This window comes from Chamaea fasciata, unplaced genomic scaffold (genome assembly GCF_029207755.1).
Source record: "Chamaea fasciata isolate MVZ Bird 193981 ecotype frontalis unplaced genomic scaffold, bChaFas1.0.hap1 SCAF_1, whole genome shotgun sequence".
In the NCBI taxonomy this organism is placed as follows: domain Eukaryota; kingdom Metazoa; phylum Chordata; class Aves; order Passeriformes; family Sylviidae; genus Chamaea; species Chamaea fasciata.
In genome coordinates, this window is record NW_027094086.1 from 49,565,719 (window position 1) to 49,589,716 (window position 23,998).

General features: G+C 38.7%; 1 protein-coding gene across 2 annotated transcripts in view; it reads right to left on the bottom strand.

Annotated features, from left to right (window-relative positions):
• The window catches only part of MYOM1 (myomesin 1), a 73,869-nt gene extending 54,904 nt beyond the window's left edge, over positions 1 to 18,965 (bottom strand). The window contains exons 1-5 of one of the 2 annotated variants that reach the window (XM_066182907.1): positions 18,863 to 18,965; positions 15,195 to 15,683; positions 7,016 to 7,153; positions 3,195 to 3,405; positions 1,122 to 1,279 (exon numbers count right to left, since the gene is read on the bottom strand). In XM_066182907.1, the coding sequence (XP_066039004.1) occupies positions 1,122 to 1,279; positions 3,195 to 3,405; positions 7,016 to 7,153; positions 15,195 to 15,622 (935 nt within the window). In that variant the 5' untranslated portion in view covers positions 15,623 to 15,683; positions 18,863 to 18,965. The remainder of the gene's footprint in view (positions 1 to 1,121; positions 1,280 to 3,194; positions 3,406 to 7,015; positions 7,154 to 15,194; positions 15,684 to 18,862) is intronic. The other variant, XM_066182915.1, reaches the window with a different exon arrangement.
• Between the last annotated feature and the right edge of the window lie 5,033 nt (positions 18,966 to 23,998).

Consider the following 23,998-nt stretch of genomic DNA (forward strand, 5'->3'; position numbering starts at 1 on the left):
TGTCAGGTTTTGGGGATAAGGTGAATCTCAACCAAAGTGAAAATGACCCAGCTCTTGAATTCTTGGGTAGGATTCAGGTTACAGAGCTGGATTACAGCCATGAGCATAGCTGATCGTTGCTTATATACAGCTGAGACCAGATCTGAAGGGTTTGTCTGAAATCCTCTCCAGGTGGAATGTGAACACAGGGCACTTGTAACCCTTACGGCTTACAGGACAGGAAAACTGTGTCCATGCAGAGCCTGGCTGCCAGAGTCCCTGGAGAGAGATCAGTGACTTTGTGGACTCAGCTCTGGCCTATTGATATACCTCTTAATAGCAATTTTTGACAAACCCTGAGATTAAGGTTTTTAAGACCTAGATAAATGCAGAGTCCCTTAAGCAATTCAGGTAGCAAATTGCAATATATGCTTATTACATAACTTTATGATAAAGTAGATGTTTACCTTCCAACTCAGCATATTCTGTGATTCTGTAAAATTTTCCAATAATTCCAAAGCTTTCATCTTATTTGGATAGTTCCAGATCTACTTGAAGTCACTGACTTCAAACACTGACAATTGTGTCTGCCATGAACACATCATCATAACTGAGATTTCACAGCATCATCAAGGGATTTCTATTTCATGGAGATTCAGCACTATAACTGCTCAGCTGCCAGAAAGTTTGCTCTTGACCAAAGCCTGCTTTAGTGCTTCAGGGACATTAGTGTCATTTGTAGAACTAAACTCAATTATTCGGAAAACATTATCAAAGATAGTATGATAAATCAAACCGCTATTTTTCCTTAATCATCAACAGAAGAAATATATTTGATGTCTCTACCAAATTTTTAAAAAGTCTATGTATTCCTAGAGCTGTTACACAAATATTTTAAATTTAATTCATTTACTATAATAATTATATAATTATTTGTGTTGTTGTTATTATTACTTCATTTTAATATTTTGCTCTTTTTCTGTACAATGTGACTTGAGACATGTTTGACAAGCCTGCCACCTGCACCTAATTTTTTTTTTTTTTTCGGTAAATTTAACTTATATCTTTCAGAAAAATGACTACATTTACTAAGATGACTTCAGATTCTGGTAAAGTGGTGACTTTCAGGGATACAAACTTACCATGTAACACGGGGTTCAGGCCAGCCAGCCACAGAACAATTAAATCTGACATTTTCCTTTTCCCAGATAGTGTGGGAACGAGGCTCAATGATAAACTCAGGAGCATGTAAGAGTTTATCTTGATTCAATTTTTTATGGAATGCCTGAGTCTCTTCTAGCTGGAAAAGAAACATTTTGTTATACACTTGATTATAGCAGCAGTTAGACATGAAAATTATTAATACCAAACCAAGAAAGAAAGAAAGAAAGAAAGAAAGAAAGAAAGAAAGAAAGAAAGAAAGAAAGAAAGAAAGAAAGAAAGAAAACAACCAAAAAAACCCACGAAAACCCTCTGCAAATTTTATTTAAACATCCAGACAGACTTACTTAATGTATTTATCTCACCTGGACACAGAAAACAAAGTTTTAATTTTCCAGAAGTTCTCCTTCCAAAATAACTGGATTTCATTTTACAGGGCTTTCCCCCCAAAACTATTCTAAGTAAAATGACATTCCACATTCAATTACTCATTTGTTATTTTAAATACAGAGTGGAAGGTGAAATAGGCCTGAAACTCAGACGTCTTCTGCACTTGTACTGTAATGCAAGGCTCTCTATGCCTAGATCATCTCTGACAGAACTACTTCCAAACCTTTCCTCCTGACAGGATTTTTCATCCTCCCAAAGGAACTGGTTCAACTGTTTGACTATCCACAGAGTTATAAAAAACTCGTAATATGGTATAAATCTTGCTTTCTGCTAACTAAAAGATTCATTTTCTGCCCTAACTTTCAAATATATAGAGAATTACAAGTCCCTGTATTCAGATTACAAAAAGAGGGCTTTTATAAACTGGGTAATTCCAGTTTTCCTTACAATGGTTTCTCTGTCCTGGACAGGTTCTATTTTTGCTCAACATTCATCAAGCAGTGACTGCTCATTATCACAGGCCAAACTGACCCTAACACAACTAAATAACTGCCCCTTATGTGTTACTGATAATACTCTAGTTTGGTATTTGTTTTTATACAACTGTCATTAAATTGACTGATGTTAAATTGGTGACCTTTATCACTCTCAGATCCTGGGGTACTTCTGCTTAGCCAGGCATTCCTCATTTACTTGATCTTTTCCTTCTGTGTGTCATAATTTCCATTGGTTGATATCAAATTTCACCCTCACTGTTTCTCAATTTTTGAGATGACTTTGACTTTTTTACCTTGTCTCTGAAAGTCTTTACACTCTTTCCAACCTTACATATTGTCATAAGGATATTTTATAAGCATATTGCCAATTCTTCTGCTCAAAACAAGAAATAATAAAATATAGTAACAATATAGTTTAGTAATATAAGTAGTATAGTAGTAGAAATAAAGTAATACATTTGCTAAATGAAACATATTTGCACTTACATTTCCTGCCGGTCTGGTCACAACGTATTTGTAACTATGCTCTGAGTATTATTTTTTAAGCAGTTACATATTTGTAACTATGCTCTGAGTATTATTTTTTTAAGCAGCTGGACAATAACCCACAAAATTAGAGATTCAATTCCAGATTTCTTCCCTAATTTACAGGTAATTTACCCTAATTCTGTCCTCATTTATACCCAGTGATTAAAACTCTGGGGTGAACACTTTGGACAAGCTTGTTCTCAGGCCATAAATATCCAGAAATTGCCCGTTTACCTACTTATGAGCAAGATATATATATAGATATATATATATATATATATAGCCACCTTTATTCTCTGCCCAGCAGCTGCCTCATCCGTCAGGTGAAGGATGCTGTGCCATTTAAATAGGTGTGGGCATGACCAAAGAGCCTTTCCTGGTCCCCTACTCTGTCCTTTTCTCTCAGCACAACAGAAGCATTCCTGGTGGCTGCCTCCTTATCCATTTGATACCTAGATAACAAGACTTTTAAGTAATTCAAGGGATTTCCATTAAAAATATTTAGGTTTATTACTACCATTATTGTAATTGCCCATGGAGTAAATCAGGGCACCGGTGTGCTAGGCACTTTACAAACACCCAACAAAAAAAGAGACTAATTTTCTTTTCCAGCTTAGGTATTTATTTCTAATCTTTTACCGTTTTCCTCATGGCAACACGTTCAGCAGACTCCCGGATCGCCACTTTCCTTGATTTTTTTTCATGATGTTGCTCTTCAGAAGTTGTCTTGGCCACCTTGCTGACAGTAACTCCTTCCCCTGTGGCAAAAAGGTTCCTCTTGGCAACATATGCAGCACTTTCTTTAATTCTCTCTTCTTCAGTGTCTGTGATACCACTGATATTCACTTGTCTGAAAGAATTTTTTAAAAGCAGAATCCCATTGGAATATGCTGAGAACATGTTCCATTTCTACTTGCTACCAAATTAGCCACTACAGTGGCTAACACTCTTCTGCTACTGCACTCTCATATGTATTCAAAGCAGAAACATGGAAGGGATTCTGCAGAAAGACTGAGTATTTCACTCTCCAAAGTCATGGCCATTTTCAGGGCCTCTTCCCTCTAAATATGCCATACACATTTTCAGTTTAAACATATTCCTTCTGTGGCATTTTATCTCCATCACTATAAGGATGAGTGTGAGGCATATCCACAGATTTTCAGGTATTAACTTACAGTGTTTGTAACAACACTGCCAAAGGAGCAGGAGGTAATTGTAGCGGTATAACAACATCCTCATTCATGATTTATAAACCCCTCCCACCCCATATAACTGTAGATAACAAAAATTCTCTTCGTTCATAGAAAATTCCATCCTATATTGTTTTCAGGAAGATAATTATGGATTTCCTTGAAGCCTCCTCTTCAGGCTTTATACAGAGAACTCTCAATGGGTGCAATCCTGTTCCCACACTCACATGTGGATGTACCTTTTAAACCATACTGTTTAACACCTGGTGAAAAGACTAAAAATCTTACTTAACAGCATAGAGCTTTGACTACCCTCAAATTCAATTTCCTGTGTTTCAGTCTGCTTTAAGAGGATGATCCTTAAGAAATCAATGGAACAATAGATTCCCTCCACTTATGCACATCAGCTGTCCCCACAAATATCACCTGGAGCTGCAGATATGTGGAAGGGATTTTTAAAAACAATTTTGAAAAATCAGTATAATGAATATGAATATAGCTATCTACATTCATTTTAAATGAATCCATGGAATTTTTCTTCAAAGGTAAGCTGATACTATTTCCTCTTTAATTACAGTAGTTAAGATCTCAGCAGCTTCACAGTATGGACTGGTTTCTCAAGGCATTAAGCATCTTTTGGGAGCTGATGAGTACCCTCTGACTAAAATAGAACTCATTCTACTCATCTGCAGTTGTAATCCCCAGATGCTTTTGATCAGCAGTATTAAATATTTAGATTTTCTAATGATTTCTCCCTGTTATAATCTTCCCAGATCAAAGAGAAACATTCTCTGAAAGGCAAACCGTACCATTTAAGAGTTGATTTTACAGTCAAGTCTCAAGGGTTTCAGTAGAAAATAGTTTTCAGACAGATACAACCAGATCCAATCAAATGGCACAGGAAAAGTATAATTTTAAAGGTCTCTGCCATCTACAGTCCTTTGGTGATTCCCATTAGTGATTACAAATAATTCCATGAGCCACATTCAGCAACTTCAGCACTTACGGCATTACCTCAATCTCTGGGTGCTTTTCTGTCTAAAATACTGTCTGCCTGTCCACAATTTTCTCTTGCAAGGATTAGCCCAGGTGTTCTGAGCAAAGTATTTTTTCTTCAGCAGAACCAGAGGGTTCTGCAGTAGAACTAAATAATGGAAATGGTGACACACCGCTGAAGGTCACCCAGCTCCAACAAACCCTCAGAGAGATGACCTTTATAAATAACTATTCCTTTTAACAGCTATCTGCCCATGGGAAACAACACATCAGTTTCACTGCGGAATTTGGGAATGACATATAGCATGCACATGCTTCAATGGGCTTCAGCTGTTATCTTTCAAACAAAAATAAATATCTGACAGGAATGTGGCATGCAACTTCTACAGTCTTGGCATGTAGGCTTTTATAAAGGCATGTGGTCATGAGCATGATGCCAACAATGAAAAGCCTAAACCAGATACCATTGAGTTGAGCACATCATCAACAGTCATCATATGTTCTTTTCGATTAATTTTTTTAAAATTTAAAAAAAATCCCAAATCAAAATTAAAACTTTTTGAGTCATTTCAGTGGAAGAAAAGCACACACAGCTTTCTGAATTGCCATAAGCAAAAAGTAAGATTGACACACACACACACAAAAAAAGAATAACAATGTAAGAAAGAATCTGACAGTACCTTCTAATGTAGGATCCCAAATAGGACCCCAAAATATTTTACAGACACAAATAAATAAAGCTACACACTATCACATTGAGTTGGACATTAGTGTGCATTAAAAAATAAAATAAATGAAATTATTTCTTAATACTTGTTAAGATGTTAACATGATGTGCTAAGATCACAGAGGCCTGTAAAAAAGCTAAGTACTAATCAACAGCTGTGTTTTTCAACTACTGGCCAATACTATAAATTTTACTTGTGTAGGCTCAAGGTACAAGAAAAAGAGAGGATATTTGTGCTTGAGGGCATGAGAGACCGATGATGGTGAGTTGCAAATCTGCTACAGAAGTATAAACACTGCCTGAGATGCAAAAGTAGTGAGAAGCCTTGAGAACATGTTATCTCAAGTTTTGTGTGAGACTGTCACATTTTTATATGTTTCTATCACAGAAGATACAGATAAAACTCCAAGGCAATTTTTTTAAAGCCAGCAGTGTTTTTCTTAATCTTGGTTGGATCAAAGAGCAGTGAAACCAACACAGGAATGCACAAGGCATGAGAAAAAATTACTCTGAGATAGCAGGTAGGAGTTAATAAAAAACAAAACTACTGTTCTCATCACAAAAACATCACAAATGCTCAAAAGGCCAGAGCAATAAAATGCTCCACTGACAAGCTGGAACTAAGCTCATGTGAAACCACAAGTTTGGGTCTAAAGCAGAAGTTCATTGCGTGTTGAATAAGCAGTAGACAGAAAAGCACTGTCTCCCAGGAACAGCTTGGAAGTGTCCCATGAAAAATGCTGTGCTGCAGAGGAAGGACAAGTTGAAGGGAGGTTCCAGTTCAACTGCAGGTGGGCAAGAAAATTATTTCCTGGCCTTTAACCAGGAGCCAGCTTTCCACCCTACACCCCAGTATGTATTAATCTGAACAAGTGACTATGCTGAAACTGCTGGAGACTCCTACTAAAATCACTATGCCACATCCCAAAAAGAGCAGAGGAGCCTCTTTGCTGATGTTGGTTCTGGCTTCCACATAAAGTTCACATTCAACTTTACTGAGAACACTGCTGCAGTAAGATGTCTTACATCAGTAGTAACCATGCAATAAATACCACCAACACGTGAGATCAGTAGGAATCATTACAATGGATTTGAGAAAGCATTTGGTTTTATTCCAGATTTTCCCTGTGCCAGGACAGGACATTAGCACGTTGTTTCATTGTTTCTATGTTTAATGCTTGGCAAGAGATATTTGATTACAGAACAAGTCTTCAAACTAAAAGAATAAGCTAAATAATGTGGACAACATGCTTGTCAGGTTCCCAACAGGCAGGGTTCTAATTATATTTTCATTTCATAGAAAGTGGCCTGACGATGTGTTCAAAACAAAATCCAGACACATAGGTTCATCTGTCCTGGCTCTGGATGAACAATATCCAATTTTCTACCAGTCAGTTGATTTCTTTTTGTCTTTTTATCACTTATGTGAAGTGCAAACTATCACCATAAGATCCACAGTGTAAAGACAGATAAATGGATTTGTTATTTTATAATTTGTTAATAAAATGTCAGAAATAAGACACCAAACAAAATGAAAACGAACTTACCGTCCTGTGAATATGGGCACTGAGTAGTCTAAGGCTTCGTTCTCTTTGTCCTCTGATATCAAACTCTGTTTTGCTCTCTTTGCTTTGGGACTCATCTTATAGGATTGATCTTCTATCATTAAGTTGGAATTTTTCAGTCTGAAATAAAAATTTTATTGTTAAAAAAAGGGAGAAAAAAGCTGCTAAGAAGCACTCAAAACTACAATTAAAGTACCAAAATTTTTTTGCTGTCCTGTTTTGTAATCAAGAATTTATATTTTTTAATAGTCATAGTTTCAGAGTTATTAAACACATAAATAAGTGTACTTCTGACAATCTCCTCATTACAAACATATCACTTATGCCCCTTGATATTAAATCTAAATAGATAGTTTAAGGAATATAGCTGGTAGCAATGTACTTTTAATAGCTTTTGGTTTGGAACTCGGGGAGATCATTTAAGTCTCTCTACAGAAATTGTAGGGCACTGCATTGCTCAGAAACCAGTGTTGCCATTCCCACTGCTCTCCCATACCACTCCAATCCATTGGAAGAGAAGAGCTGAGTGAAGTAGCACCATTTAACATAGCACAGATAAATGGAGGGTGACTGAAAAGGAGGAAGAGATTCCCCTCATCCTCACCAGCCTGTAAAGGATTCTGAAGAGCGTGAAACATATTTGAGGCAATCACTTTAAGTTAGTTTTTTAAATAGTTACAAATTGTGTCAATGAAGCTTGAAACGCCTGATCCTCCTTTGCCAAAGCAACACATCTCCAATTCCCATACCTATGGAATATGCTAATTGTTTGTCAGCCTTTTATAAATCCCGAAAGTGTCTATTCACCTTTATTGCAACATCACCACACAAAATCACATGGGAGTCTACTTCTGGTCTGGGGACTTGTCTACGCAGCATGAGCTCCCTGCTCACATGAACAGATAGAGGAGCAGAATGATGGTTTCTCAGCAAGGCTTGTTAGCCCTGACATGTGCCTCTGTCAGGGATAACCTGCTTCCCACACCCTGGATAGCTTACACTGGTGTCTCTACACAGCACGCAGCACACATATATCAAAACCCATGCTAGCACTGGGCCCCTGGGAATGTTACACATGCATAATGTAATATAATATTATATCCTTGGGCTAATGTTTTCCTTAGGCTGTATCCCTGCAAAAGTACCACCACCAACACACGAAGAGTGCTTGGTTTCCAAAATATGTGCTAGTAGTCTATCCACTGAGACTGTGTGTGAGATGACACAGCTCCACTTTCATTCTCCCATCTTTCCTTCCTTCATTTCTTTGTGTCCATCCCTTTGCCCAGGCTGCATTCCCTCCCTACTCAGTTCCTGTTAAATCAGTCTCCCATTCTCTATCTCTCTAACTGTCTTAATATAATTCCTCTGTGCTCCCCAGGTGCCACCATCATCAAGCCTACAGCACTGCTGCCAAGAGACTCTTGGTGCAAGGGGGTGAAAGCAACCATGCACTGCTTCTCCTTCCTTCCTCCTCTCCCTGTAACCTGCTTTCCACACAAAAGAAGGCACAGTCAGTGAGGGACTGTGGCACACACCACAAGGGTTTTCCATGTCAGGCACCACTGGGTCAGCCAAGGCACAGTCCACATCTACAGGAGAGAGATGCTGTGGGCTCTGGGGTTTTGACACCAGGGACTGACCAGGACAGCCAGGGACAGAGTGCAAGCGAGGCAGATCCATATTTAGGGCCAGAAATCCAAGCAGAAAACACTGCAACAGTCCAGGCAGAGCAAAATAAAACAGAAGAGACACATTGGAATGGGATGTGCAATGGCCTCACTCCTGGGCTGGACAATGATGTGGTGCAATCACTACGGCAAACCACAAATGCACTGGGACAACTCATCAAGTAAGTGATAAGAAACATCAAAGGCAAACTATTTTCATTATTTTTCTTAATTGAACTAGAGCCTATAAGGAGCCGCAGATCTTTACTTAGCAGGTGACTTTTACTCCTGTCCTATTTAAAAATGGGTCAAACCGGGAATTTTGACTCTGACAGCCATTAGATTTCCTCAGAGCTTTAGGCTGAACCTGTTAGGAGGCCACTTGATTCCTGGTTGTTTCTAGATCAAGAAGAATCACAGTGCCGATTGAACTTAAGTTAAAATGTCTCGAAGTTTCTATTTTCATAAATGTAGTTGAAATGTAGTGAAAATTTCAGCTCAGGTTGAAATAATAGCATTGTTAAATCCAGACCAATACAGTATTCCTAAAGTAGAGTCTGGCATTGCAGTCAGTTTAGTCTTCATTTAAGGTCCAGATTACACACTCATGCAGGGAATTAATGGGAAGCATATATAGTAGTTCCCATCACTCCCTGCTAGGCATTTTGTTGATACCTTTCCTGTATGGTAGTGGGGATTTCCTGTCTTTTACTTATATCTCTCTAAAATTATTTGAAAAGGCAAGCATAAATTGCTATAAGTTCTGTTTGTTTGGAAGCTGTTTTATTACTCAAATACTCCAAGTGTTTGAAGTTGACTATCTCACCTTCATGACCATACCAGAGCACCCAGCTGGTATTTTCAGAGGGATACCTGGAGTGACTCCAAAATGTTATTTAGAATTGCACTGCATAAACCAAGAGATTAGATGAATAAATTTGAAGCAGCAGGAAATGTTTCTCCTTTCTAAATTCCACCATTTGCTTCTGTTCTGGCAAAGCTAGATGGAGGCCAATAGAAACACATATTCAAAATGGAACTCTTTGCTTGAGAAAATAGGTTAAACACTATCATGTGGTCTATTTCCCTGTTTTCCTGTGTTCTTAATATTTCCTCCTGTGCAACACAAAAAGAAAATCCTGCCTAAAACCTTATTTGGGTGGCCCAAAGGAGGACTCCGTTTCTTGAACCAGATTCTAAAATCTTGCCCTTTATTTTAAAACATTCCAACCTTTTACCTGATATGTGGAACAGAATCTCCCCAGAGGAGCAAGAACAGGGTATCACTGCTCTCTAGTTTCATTGGGAGGAACAGTACTATGACCTTTTAACATCTTTCAGCCTCATTTGATATGCCCGGCTAGCATACATATATTTTTTTCTAGGTCAGATATTATCTGTACTGACTTATCAAGGTTGGTGACCTAAGCCTACTGTCCTTACTTCAGGGTGGTTTTCAGTACGTTAAAATATCAATGCCAGCATTTTTTAGTTTTTCATTAGAGACACTGAGTTGTAAAAGGCACAGGCATTGTTCCGTAGAGATGGAAAAAACAGGTGCTATTAACTTTTCCCTCTAGCCTAACAGAACAACTAAAGAAAACACTGTGCAGAGCATCTGCAACTCCCAAACAGATTCTTTTTTTTGGTTTGATGTCTTATTCTGAGAGAGAGAATATGTTGGCATGGCCCTTGTTTCTGTGCCTGAAGGGACAGGTTTCCCACACTGCCCAAAGAGAGCCTGCATCCAGTGAATGTAGAAATGTGTTCTGGAAGCAGACCGTAACACCCTATTGTTTAGTTATTTCACTCCTGCATGAAAAGGCACATATAAGCTCTTTTACACCTCTTCAAAACCACATATCTTGTCCTAAGCAGAAAGAGATGGTGGTATACACAATCGTTGCACCAGCTGCACCTGCTGGAGAAGCTCTGTTAGCCACAAGGCCTTGTCCAGGTTCTCTTTTTAGCAGCTGCTTCTTTTCTAATATGCAATATTTTAACTTACTCTAAATAGAAGATAGTGGATTGGCAAACCCAGTTAAAGGAAAGGAAAGGAAAAAAAATATTTTCAGAAAAGAACTCTTTGAATTCAGCCTCTAAAAATGAGAAATGCTCTCTGGTGACTATATTAATTTTAAGTTGCTGACAGGTTTGTCACAAGCTGAGGGCAGTGTTGCTGGCAATATTCCCTAACACCGCTTCCACAACAATTTTATTTGAAGGGGAATTGTTTCCACAGAGCAGGTCTCATTAAAACAATTTCCACGCTTGGGTATGACATCTGGAAGCCAGTTCCTTAACCCTCACCTATAATAAACCAAAGGATGAGCAGTGCCAAGATCATGGTCTTCTCGTGTTTCTGGTAGCTCATTACTTACTCTGCCTTGTCCTGATCCTGATTACAGAAGACCACTGGCTCTCACTAGCAGCCTAATTAATTGCAAATTAGAAAGGCATCTCTCCTCTCTTTGCTTGGTACACCTGAACTACACCACGTCTTCTTTGCTGTTTTGCCTGACCTGCAAAAGACATGCTAATGCCTGAGCCACACCAATAATTTCTGTTTTCCCTCTAAACAGGTGAATGGCCCTTTTGGTGGTAGATAATCTGTGACACAATGGAATTATCTGATAGTGCTAGAGAGGAGAAAAACACATGGAAAAGCAGTGAAAGTTTGAGCAAAGGCAAATCACTGAGCTTCCACAAAAACAAGAGTTAAATGAGTCTAATCCAGCAGTCCTGTTTGACAGCCCTGTAGTGCTATAAGCAGCTTTGGCAGATCTGACTCAAAGCTTCTCAAAAGCACATGGAGGATAGAGCACCACTGTGGGAGAAGATTTTCCCACAGAAGCCAACCTGCCCATGCTGGCATCCCCCAAGGATTGGATGAGGAAGAGGATGGGTGGCCACAACATCAGCTTGTGGGAGACAAATATCCCTCACCTGTAAAGAGCCTCAAGGGAAGCAGCACATGTCACTTTTCCTGCCCCTGCTGAAGCCAAAGAAGAAGTGCTTGGCTAGAGACAGCCCCACGAGCTGATGGGGAGGGCTGGGTGTGAATAGGCAACTTCTACATGGTGAGTGAGATGCCCTTTCTTTTGGGAGCCCAGTGGTTTGCATCTTTGACCAACTGCAACCAGCAGAGCTGCAAGCTCCCACACTTGCTCTTGATTTTGCCAGTTTTCATTTCTCTCCTTGTAATTCCTCAAGCTGTTGTGGTGCGAAGAAGACTTGAAATGTGGGGGACAGGCCACTTACACATGGAAATTTTTTTGTCCTCCTGAAAAATCATGCTACAGCTCCTTCAAACTGCCTGTGTTCACACTCTGGGAATGTTTTCCACTCAAGTGAGGTTTCAGTGTCAGAGAACTGGGTCTGGGTCAAGGTCTTGCAGGTTACCTAGTTCCTAGTTCTTCTCCACTGCTTCGCCCATGATAAATTCCTCACATAGCACTAACTGCACGTCAGCACCGTTGCTTCATGAACACTTTTCTGTACTGTGACTACAGAAAAGGATGAGACTTAAATTTTGCAAAAACAATAAATTTAACAGAACCTACTTTAGATAAAAAAGAGAAGTGATCTGAATAAAAACTTAGTATTTGAGGTTTTCTAATGGGCTTAATGGCGTTTTTCTGCAAAACTATATCCATTATGCTTAAATGTGTATTTGGTGGTAATATTCACTGATATGCAATCATTAATTCTTAGCTGAAAAATTTCATTTGGATTTGGATTTGGATTTGTGTGTCCATTCTGGTTTCAACCAAACACTACTGTTGAGGTCATTTAGATACAGCAGTTCAATTCAAGCCCTTTTCTACTTCTAGAAAACTGGAAGACTTGGAAGATTTTTTTTTTCTCCTACACCATTCTTTTCTTAAGGATGAAAACAGAAAGTCTTTGATTTTCCTAGTTTATTTGAGTACCGCTTGCTGTCTCCACATTATCTCTTGAAGTATTTGGGGTTATCTGGGAAAGACAGTACAAATTCAGCAAGAAGTCCATCAAATTTGAACTAAATTTAACTGTAGAACTGCATTATTTTTTCAGCTTTGCCTCTTGCAAATTGCAGAAATATGGGCTGCGAGAAAGAAATAAATACCAACATAGAGGCTATATTAACCATAAACTCAAGTTAAATACTGAGATTTTCATTCAGAAATGTTGTCTCCTGTGTTAATTAAGTTTTGTGTAAGAGAGCTTGGAATCACATGTATCTAATCTCCAGAGTCCTTGTCTTAGGTAGCAGGAATGAATTTCTCAAACCTCCAATACAATGACAGGATCACAGAAATAAAGAAGTTGCAGCTGAGACATTCTTATCTCTGAACAATCTATTGGCAAGTCTTGTACTACAGAGTATTACATGTGCAAATATGCCACTTTAAACAAAAAACTTTTATCTCAAGCAAAACCTCTGGAAACCTGGAAATGTTTTAAGTTCTCTCTCAAGAAAGCAAGTTCATTTCCCTCAATATTACACTGTTGACATTAGAGTTCTTAAGGAGAACATACAGGTTTCAGAAGAAAATCATGTGACAGCTAAAATGTTTATAAGCAGGACTCAGAAACAGGGTTTTTTAAATTTAATTTTTTACAACTTGAAGTTCTTTTTTTAATGGAAACATTTTCTTCAGGAAAAAAGAAGCTTTGGGTTAGGGTCAGCAGCAGAGTGAAGGCATAGCTGCATTGCTGCAGAAATTTGGCGTATCTTCCCCTACCCAGCTATCCACTTGGAAGCATAACCCTCAGTCCCACCACCTCCAGTTTTCTTCCTGTCATCAGCAGATTATAAATTAAATTCTCACTCAGTGGTTAATTATCTGCACAAATAAAATTGCTTCAACAGCAAAGCCTGGATACAACCCAGCCTAAGACACTCAGCTATAGAATTACAGAATCACTAAGACCTCCAAGATCCCCAGGTTCAACCAGTAACCCAGGACTGCCAAACCCATCCTTAAATCATGTCCTTAGGTGCCACATCCACACATTTTTTGAACACTTCCAAAAATGATGCCTCCACTATTTCCCTGCTCAGCCTATTCCAATACCTGACCACCCTTTCAGTGAAGCAATGTTTCCTAATATCCAATCTAAACCTCTCGTAGTGCAACTTGAGGACATTTCCTCTCATCCTGTCTTGTTACCTGTGAGAAGAGACCAACCCCTGCCTGGTTACACTCTCAGTTGTAGAGTGATGAGGCCTCCATCAAACCTTTTCTCCAGGCTAAATAACTGAAGTTCCCTCAGCTGCTCCTTGTAAGACTTGTGCTCCAGAACCTTCATCAGTTTGTTGCCCCTCTTTGGACATGTTCCAGCAACTCAATGTCTTTCTTGCAGTGAGGAGTTAAGTAAAGCCATTCGCCTGGGCTGTAACAGCCTGATGTTCAGATTCCTGAACAAATTCTGGCAACTAGTGATTGGACCCTAAGCTTCCTGAAAGCCAAGTGAAGGCTGAAATCACAAGGTATTGTTCACTGTAGTACATGTAGTCTTTCTCTCACTGGTTTTGGCCAAGATTTCACCACTGTCCACAATCCTGGGAGGATATTCAGTTTCCAAAATTTAAATTTTGTGATGGACAAGTTTGATCAGTTCTGCTAATGATACTCTTAATTTTACATTAATATAACAGAGAGCAGATGTTTTCAGCTTTAATTTGTTGATTGTTTCCTCTATTGCTAACAGCTGCTCTAATCTTACTTTAATACTTCCCTAATTTCTGTAAATCTCTGAGATGTATGCATCCAAATAATATGAGGCTATTGTAGCAAAAATATTCTGCTAATGTAATTGCTTGAGCAATACTTATTATCTTAAATTTTAAAAAAGCCCATGAGAGCTAAGCATAGCTAGTCTTCTCCTGCAAGATGGACACTTCAGGTAATTTCTACTTCGGAAATAGTATGCCTCAGTCAATATACAGTGTGAAAATTTCAGTTTCTTGAATCACTCAGCACAAAAGTGAAACTATTAGGCCAAAGAATTAATCATATATGGACACATCAACTCAAACTTGCATGAAGATCTTTGAGTTCTTTTACTAATCCAACCTTGCCAGATAAGAGACAGCCTCAATCCAAAACTGTCTCATCTCTTCATACTAGATTCAGCTGTATTCATGTGGCTAAACAACTTGGAGGGAGAAGTAGCTCCTGCCTAAGCAGTTTGGAGAGTGACTATGTCATCATTCAGCCACATCAGCATTGCCAGTGCTATTCTTATGACAGTCCAAGCATCATACATGGATTAGTCCATAAAACTAAGCTGACCACAGTTCTTCCCATTGCCAAAGCCAAGAGAAAATACCAGACCAGGAAAATACATTAACGCCAAGTTATAGAGAAACTTTACGTGGACAAGGAGGAGAGTTTTGCCATTGTTTTCAATGGGAAGAGGTCGGATATTTTTGTACCAGAATGCTGTTTCCAAGCTGGATTTACTTACCCAAATCTAGGTTTTAGGCTGTAGGATTTACTCACCCCAAACTGTAGGCTTCAGATCCCAGCCTGTAGGCTGCAGCCAGTTTGTTGATGGATTCAGAAGCATGGCTGTAGGCAGCTGAGCTGGTGCTGAGGGACTCGGAGTCGAGGCTGTAGGCTGCAGATCTCTTACTCTGAGCGGCAGAGTGGTCGTAGGCAGCGGATCCATAGCTGTAGGCGGCCGACTCGAGGTCGTAGGCTGAGGAGCCGTGGCTGTAAGCTGCTGAGGAGTCAAGGCTGAAGCCTGCTGCAGAGGAGTGACGATAGCCTGCAGAGCCCCTGGCATAGGCTGCAGACCCTTGGGCGTAGAGGGCAGATTTGCTCTTTGTCTCCTTTTGGTACTGGCTCACGGTGGAGGACAGCGCTTTGTGGCGGTACGCACGGTCATAGTGCTCGTGGTGTCTCTGGTAGAATGGTAAAGACATCATGGATGCTTTTGAATTTTGGGGTTCACTGCACTGTTCTGAGTGTAAATAAGCAGGATAATGTCTGAAAAAGAACAGGTCAAACGTAAGAACCATTGTCAAGGTAACTCCCAAGTTAGCATACAAATAATACCCAACTTCACACAAACTAACACTGAACTTGAAAAATGCAATGAATTTAGAGATAGCTTCTTACGATGTGATTTACACTTTCAGGCAGGTTCATATTCAGGTTTCAGGATGCTCACATGTCACCTGTCATGACCAGAAATCTTTGCACTGTTGTGTCTGTTCATTTGTAGTTGGCTCCCTGCTACTGCAAACTATTCAAGTTTTATGTGCCAACTTATTACTGCAAACTAATGAAATTCTGGCTTCTTCAGAGATAGTATAAATAATTTTGTTCAATTACAGTAGAGATAATAAAGTAATAAATTATTTTTAAAGGTATGAGCAAATCCAACAAGGCTATAAAAGCTGAAACAAAAATATATGAACATTTCATTTATTTCTGTAATCCAATTTTCAGATTGAATTCAATGTTCAATTTATTATTACAACACTAAGATTGAGAAGGATGTCAGTTTTTCTCTAAACGTGCATTATTGAGATTGTTTTCCATGTGATACCAGGGTTCAATTTAAAAGGGCTTATTGTGCATTATACTTTTACTGTTTAATCGGGGATCCAGTCTTTATGCAATGGGTAAAATAATATCATGCTTCTCAATCCAAATCATTTTCTTTTAACCTAAAATATCATGTTCAAGATTGCCAAGACCCTTCCTCCAAATGATAGGCCCATGTAAGTTTTAGTTTGCATGTCATTCTTTGATTGTCTTGTAGTCATTTGTAGTGCAAATTTTGATCAGGTGAGAAGTAGCTCCTCTCTCAAAATGGGATTGAAATTGAGTGCAGAAATAATTTCCCTTGTTTGTTTATTAGTTTTAAAACCAGAAGTTAAGTCATTATTTTGCTTTTTTATTTTACTGTAGTTACAACAGACTTTTTCTACTTTGACATGCAAGCTTGCCTCAAGTAATCTGTATGATAACCATTCTTCTAGGCTTATGTGGCTACTGGGATTGTCCCTGAAAATGTACCTGATTAGTAATAGAAATGAGCTACAATAAGGAAACATTAACAAGGATTTAAAGAAGATCCAAAAACAAAGGTGAGAGGTGTTTGCTATTGTTTTGGGGTTTTTTAGTATCAATCACAGCAGTAGGAAATTTGTTCTGCTTTGTGTTTTCTTCATATTAATGAAAAATGATTTAATGTTTGGACATAAAATACACTTACAGAACTGGAAGGCAATCATGACTTCATGTAAGTCTAGATACTCAGTTTGGGTTGTCCTGCAAAGGGTCAGGAGTTGGTCTTTGATGATCCTTGTGGGTCCCTTCCATCCTAGAATATTCTGTGATTCTGTGATTATTCCCTGGTGTTTATGCTCCCTAGTTTTCAGTCCTTGGCTTTTCCTTTAGTATTTGGTTCTGGTAGCAAGTCAACAAATTTCAAACTTTTCTCTTTGATAACGCCTGAGGTATTCACCCTAACCAAGGCAAATTATGAACAGCCCTATCCCCCCACGCCCCCCCCCAAAAAAAAAGATCAACAAAGAATGCAATTATTGTCTTGCACCCTTGTTTCTAATACCTGTAAGTATTTTGTGTTGTTACTTATTTCACTTTGTTAGCTACCAGTAGTATTTGGCTTCTCTTAATTTCCGTAGTTCTATAAGATTTTTTTCTTCATTTTTCTTCATTGCCTTCCTCTTCCAGCTCTTCAGAGCTGGGTTTAGGACTTGTATGTCATTGTGATCACTGCCTAGGAAGGTTAAGGCATACAGAAGAATATTGTCTTTCACACTGAAAGGGAAGGAACATGAGAATATCCTGTTTTCCTTCTGCAGAGTACTATGGTTTGTCTTCACCAGCTTTATTTGAAGTGTTGGCTGGCTTCATCATTCATACAACAGCCACAGTGCTAACAGGCATTCAGCTTAGGCATTCCCACAGCCTTTCAGGCTTCAAAGTACGGAAGGTGATCCACAAGAAGGGAGCACTGCATGTGTTGCCCATTAAGAAGTTAAATGAGGCATTTAATTTACATTTTATCAGACCAAAAGAACAAGTCAAAATGTAGAGAGGAAACATTTTTCTTCCAAAGATGATAGGTCTGGATCTCACTGTCCTCAGGAGTTAAAGTCTGTGATAGGAGTAACGACTGTGATAGCAAGGCAGGCACTGAGGACAGTCAGCTCTCCTGGTTCAAATCAAAGACCAACACTGACTCACATCACGTAAAAGGAAACTCCTTTCATAGGTATTTTATCACACTATGACTTATGTTTTGTATTTCCTCTGAGACATCACGGATTGCTCACAGGCCAGGATAAGTTGGTTACATTAGTCTGATCAGATACAGTAGTGTGATGCTATTGGAGATGACAAGAAACTCAGAAACTTCCAAGGACTTTGCTCCTACCTGGAGCACTGCCTGATTATCAGATTGACTCACATCTCTTAAGTTTTCTCTGTGCTACCTACACCCACTTAATCTGTATGCACTGACCAGCCCCCCTCAGTGTGAGGGCAACACTGGATCAGTGTAGCACTTCAGAGTTTGGCCTAAAAATATTAGTGGCCACAGTCAGATGTATTTGCAGTTTTTAGAGCTGCTATTTAGCAGCTGTTGAACTGAGTATTTAAAATTACAACTGAGCTGACAGACAGTTCTGTACTTGTCCATATTTCATAGCTACACATTAAAAGAAGTGATTTTGCTGGCATCACCTCTTGTGCTGTTTATCAGTCTGTGAAATTCTTTAAAGATCTACTCCATCAATTGAAGAAAATAGTGAAATAGATTAAAAAAAAAGAAACTCCTGTAAGCAGACAAAAGATAACATCCTATGCAACAAGAAAATATTTATGCTACTTAAACATTCTCAAAGCCCACAGGAGATTACATGACAAACTCCTCCTCTGTCTCAGTAACCCATGCTTCATTTGGGAGTACTGTCACAATATGCAAAGATAGCTGAGTGAAAATAAAAGAGCCCCTGCACTACTTGCTTTTATTTCACAGCTGAACCTTCAGATGTCTTCAATTCCTGTCCACAAATCCCTCAACTGCTGAGCTAAGAAGAATAAAGGGAGCTGCCATCAACTTGGCATTACAGATTCAGATTAAAAATAATTGAACACATAAAACCTTCTGGCATTAAAAAACCACTTACCAGGATCCAAATGAATGGCAGCAAATGGAAGAGTTCCCAAGTGGATGAATAGCACAAAAATACAGCAACAATGAAGCCAGCAAAGAAAGAGGTAGTTAGGACGAGGGGTAAGGACTGGACTTCAAGGTCCAGAACAAAAATAATGCCTGCAGTCAGTGGAATGTCAGAGCCCCAGTCCAGACCTTTTATGGCCAGGGGGATGCTATAAATATAGCATCGAAGAGGGAGAGAGACAGAGGCAGATACCGATACCCTGTACTATCTCTGTGCAAAGACATGGTGACGGCAGCCTCAAACTAAAGGAGATACTGAGTCCTCCCTTTAAAATATCCTCACTAAATTCTGCATAAAATCAGCATTCCACTTCAAAATTATTTCTAGGAATTTTTTTCCTTAGTTAAATCAGATTTAGGAGGAGAGAAAAAAAAAATTGTGTCATAAACCAGAAACTAGGAATGACCAAACCCTGTATTGACCCTTGCTATGGTACAAGAATATGAACATTTTATTGGTTCCTTTTTTTTTTTTTAATGTCAAGTCACAGTACATGTAATATAAATATATCAGCTTAATGATAGACAATCTATCAAGACTCTCTAAAGCCATTTGAGTTACATTTCAATAAAAATGTTTTTTCATGTTCTGTTGACAATGTTACTTTTTTGTCATCTTCTTCAAGATAAAATACTAAATTTAGAACATGACTTCATGAGGCATTTAAATAGATGTAAACAATGCAGCTCTAAAATCCAACCTTTTGTTTCTAAATTAAACAGTATTACCTTTAGGAATAATTAAATGGGCTTATTTTCTTTCATTTTAGTCACAGTATTCTGGCACAAAAGTGAGTAATCAGTGTGGCTGGATATTACATCAGAACAAGTTCTGTCATCTGAGATCTAATAGGTGGAATGCAGTGTGACTTCGTTGTAAATACAATTTTCTTCTGCACTGTAAACTTAGCTTTCAAGAAAAGTGATTAGTGCATTTTATTTTGTGCATTTGCATTGACAGAAATATTAACCCTCTCAGTTCTGATGCAGCTTATTTTCACACTTACCACGCAACACAACCAAGAACTTTCCAGATCCTCCTGCTCTGCTAACTCTGTCCCCTTTGTGGGTGTAAACACCAGAAGAAGGTCTGGACAAGGCTAGAGGATGGCAGGCTTTTCTCTACAATAGTTCATCAGTATCATCTTCTTTACCTCACTGCCTTGATTCTACATGAAATTCCTTCATTGTCCCCACCAGCTGCTTGTTCCCTGGGGAGCCACTGCCTCCAGCCTGATGCTCCACCATGCAGTAAGTTCAGAAGCTGATGGTAAGTTCAGAAGCTGATGGTAAGTTCAGAAGCCTCTTCACCTCCCACACCAGGAGCTGCTCAGGTGCACCAAATGTATGGTGATTTTGCTCTTTTTTTTTTGATTTTGATTTTGCTCATGAGGACAGAAACTATGGCCAGCAAAAAGTTGTGAAGTCATAGACTGAACTGTGGCTCAGGAAACTGGCCAAATCTGCAACAGGCAGAACAAAAAAAAGGGAACACTAATATAAGCTTTTCTTCCCCCAGAATAGTATGCCAATGGCAATGCCACTGAACTATATGTTCTGGGCTATAATGTATATTCTTAGAGTAGACGGGCCTCAGTGGACAGACTCCTGGATTTCATTACAAACTCCTGATCCATTCCTTCACTATGGGTCATTTGCACTGACATTGTAAAAGTCTTAATGACAGGCAAATTGCTTTTTAAGAATTCAGGGAGATGTAGAGAAATGAAAACAATTAAACATCACATTTCTCTGCTTTAATTGCAAGACAATCTGTATAGCTCACACGTGGGGGATAAAAATCTGAAGGATAAAAATCTGAACAACATTTTCAGTATTTTTCCAGGAATAATGGCACTATGAAGTTCAATACAGTTTTCAAACTCTGTGCTGCCTCTGTTCTTTCTGTAAATAAAATGGAGACACAGTGTAACAGCAAAATATTTCGTATTATTTTGCCCCTTAAATTTACACATTTTCACATCTAGCTTTACTATGAGATAATATCCACAGCTAATTCCAAATCACTTAACTCCTATTTGAATATCAAAGTACACATTTTAGATCACTTGGAGCTCTGCAAGCCTCAGAATCCCTGTAGCACTGTATATCCACATGTATTTAGTAACATTGGTCTTGGAAGAGAAACACCCTTAGGAAATATCAGTTCTGTCTTCTCCTAATTAGAACTACACAGTGCTGGAGACAAGTTTGTTTTTCTGAATGGGAAAGTTGGAATATTAATTTAGAACCCGATATGACAGAAAAAAAAGCTTTCCAGACTGTCCACTGAAGTTTTGAGAGCTACAGCATCCTGTAGCTGGGGGCATACATCAAATTCCACAGCATCCCGGTCCATCTCTTTCATTTGAGTATAATCTTAAATAAACCTAGAAAAACAATTTTTGGACAACAGAGGCTTTGAGCATGTGTGTTGTCTTCTGGAGTTTCCTTTGAAACTTGGGTCCAATTTTCTGAATTGATTTTTATCAAGAAAAAAAGTCACTTTAGGAAGATGTGCTATTGTCCATTATAGTCCAACTAGCCAACTTCATAACCCACTGAAGGGAAGGGAGGTCTGTGTTCCTTGCCTTCACCCATAAGAAGGCATTAATGTCCAGATTCCTGTTGATTCTCTGCATCACTCTCAGCTCACATATTTAGTAAGGAGTCAACCTTTTAACAGAAAGGTCTGGGTGCAGCCCACAACAGCTTGAGTGTCTAGCCTCATATCTGAAAAACCAAGTACAAGACCACTGTCTCCTTGATACAGATAGAAATTTTTCCAAAAGCCCCTCAAGCTATTGACTGTTGGTGCCTTGATCAATTTTTCATTATACAGAAATATTTGCCTTACCATTCTTGGCAACATTTGTTCTGCAGCGTCTCTCTGGAAGTGGAAATGCCTCAAAAATGTTGTTGCTGACAGCATTTATTTTCCTTTGTAACATTATAAAGGTTTCTGTCCACAATAAAATCTTACTCCAAGAGCATATAGCGGAATCCTGGAGCTACTCCAAAAGAAAATTTTTATCATTTCTTTAAGTAAGTGCTTTTGGCACTTAGATGTTTTTTCAATCCATAGTATTTCCTGTCATTTTAACTTCCATATCAAAACAGATGGTTGCTAAATGTTGTCCCACATTTTATCATTCTTTCCTAAACACCACAGATTTTTCAATATCTTTATTCAAATAATGATGAATAGTTTCTAATACTAGTAACTAATAATAGTTTCTAATAATTCTGTTTAGCTGTGTATCTTGGAAAGACTGGCTGAAACATCTTGACATGATTGCTGAAGGGCCAGAGGTGTACCTGGTAACTCATCTGTAACTGCAGATAACCCAAACCCAGAAAACTTGACTGAGGTATAACACCTGAGCTCCTGATATTTAGGTGTGCGGCTTTTAGAAGCAGGAAATATGCTTCAAAATATGGGTTAAATAGTTTAAGTAGGATATTGGCCAAACAGAGGCGCCCAACGTCTAGGACTGGGGCAGTGGGATGAGCACAGGCATCCATGTCCTGATAGAGCCTGTGGGGAACTCCCATGGCCCCTGGGGAGCACTAAAAACAGTGACTTTGCAGTGATTGCCACTCCCTTTCCTATTATCCATAGCCCATGTAACTGAACTATTTCATTACAAAGAAAACAATCTGTAGAATCATCTTACTGAAATGCAAGCTACTATTGCAATAGTACAAAGCAATTGCCTCAGGTGTTACAATAATAATTTCCACAATCATTCAGGCACAGCTAGCACAAATGTACCCAGTACACAAGAACATCTTTCATTTTCTTTGTCCTCACATTAATTGATTTAATACTTTTGAATCAATCAAGTGTTTCTTTTAAAAGAAAGGATAGTGGTAGTGTCTTAATAGAAGAAACAAAAAATGTTTTTAGCTCTTTAGCCATGTCACTTGGAAATTATGCCTAATATAACAATTAGACTCAAACAATTAGAACAAAGTTTTGAGGAAAATTTGCATCAGAAATTCATGGATTGCTTTATTCAACACTCCTTGCAGGACAGACCTCAAATTTCTCATGACTGTCATTCACAACCCAGCATCTTTGTAGGCAAAACAATCAGCATAATTCAGCATAAGGTTTATCAACATTAGCAAAATGTGAATCCTAAACTAGCAAATCCATCTCCTCTAGATCATTTAGACACAAAAAATTTTAGAAGTTCTCCTCCAAAATACTGTGCCTGTGTGTTCCACCAGTGAAAAGCAATGACTTCTGAGTGAGTGATTTACACCTCTTTTCAGTACTTCCACTAAGCAGACTGCAGTGATGTTGAGAGGAGAATATATACCAAAGGGGCACCCACTGGCTTGCTGGGGCACCCAAGGAAAAGCAACCTTGCACGCACTGCCAGAGTGAGAAACTTCTGTGACTGCAGGTAGTGGAACTAGAAAGAGGTACCAAGAGCAACTTGCAGGGCAGGGAAGGGCCAGGTGGGAGGTGACTGTCAGCTATTAAAATATCCTCCTCTGCCTACTCAAGCAGCTGGCTCAGAAAGCAGAACTTTTTTTTCTTTTTTTTTTTTTTCTTTTTTTTTTTTTTTTTTCCCTGATAACAGGTATAACAGATAGATTTATCCATGAGAGATTTATTTAACTAAATCCAACATCAGTGATGGTGTAGCTCTGGCAATTCAAAGCTCAGCACAGGATTCTTCTACCTGCTGTTTACTGAGCTAATCAGTCTGGGGTGAGTTTTTCAGCCAGCCATGATCTTGGTACTGTACAGTTAGTTCAAATGAGGTAGTTAATTTAAATCTCCTCCAGATATATCTCTAAACAATGTCTGTGTAGGTAAAATAATAATTATTTTTTCAGCACAAGAGTTTGAGGTCATCAAGGCTCTTTTAAAACTCAGATGATGCTACAAAATGAGGTACGATGGACATAACGAGAAAGCCCAGCCTCCTAATGAAAACACTTACTTATGAAACACATAGGGCACTATTAAGTCAAGGTTGTGTATATGCAGCCTTATTTCTGTCCCTGTGTCTGATAATTTCTCTTATTTGTGTTTGTATTTCTACCACTTCTGACAGTAAAGAGC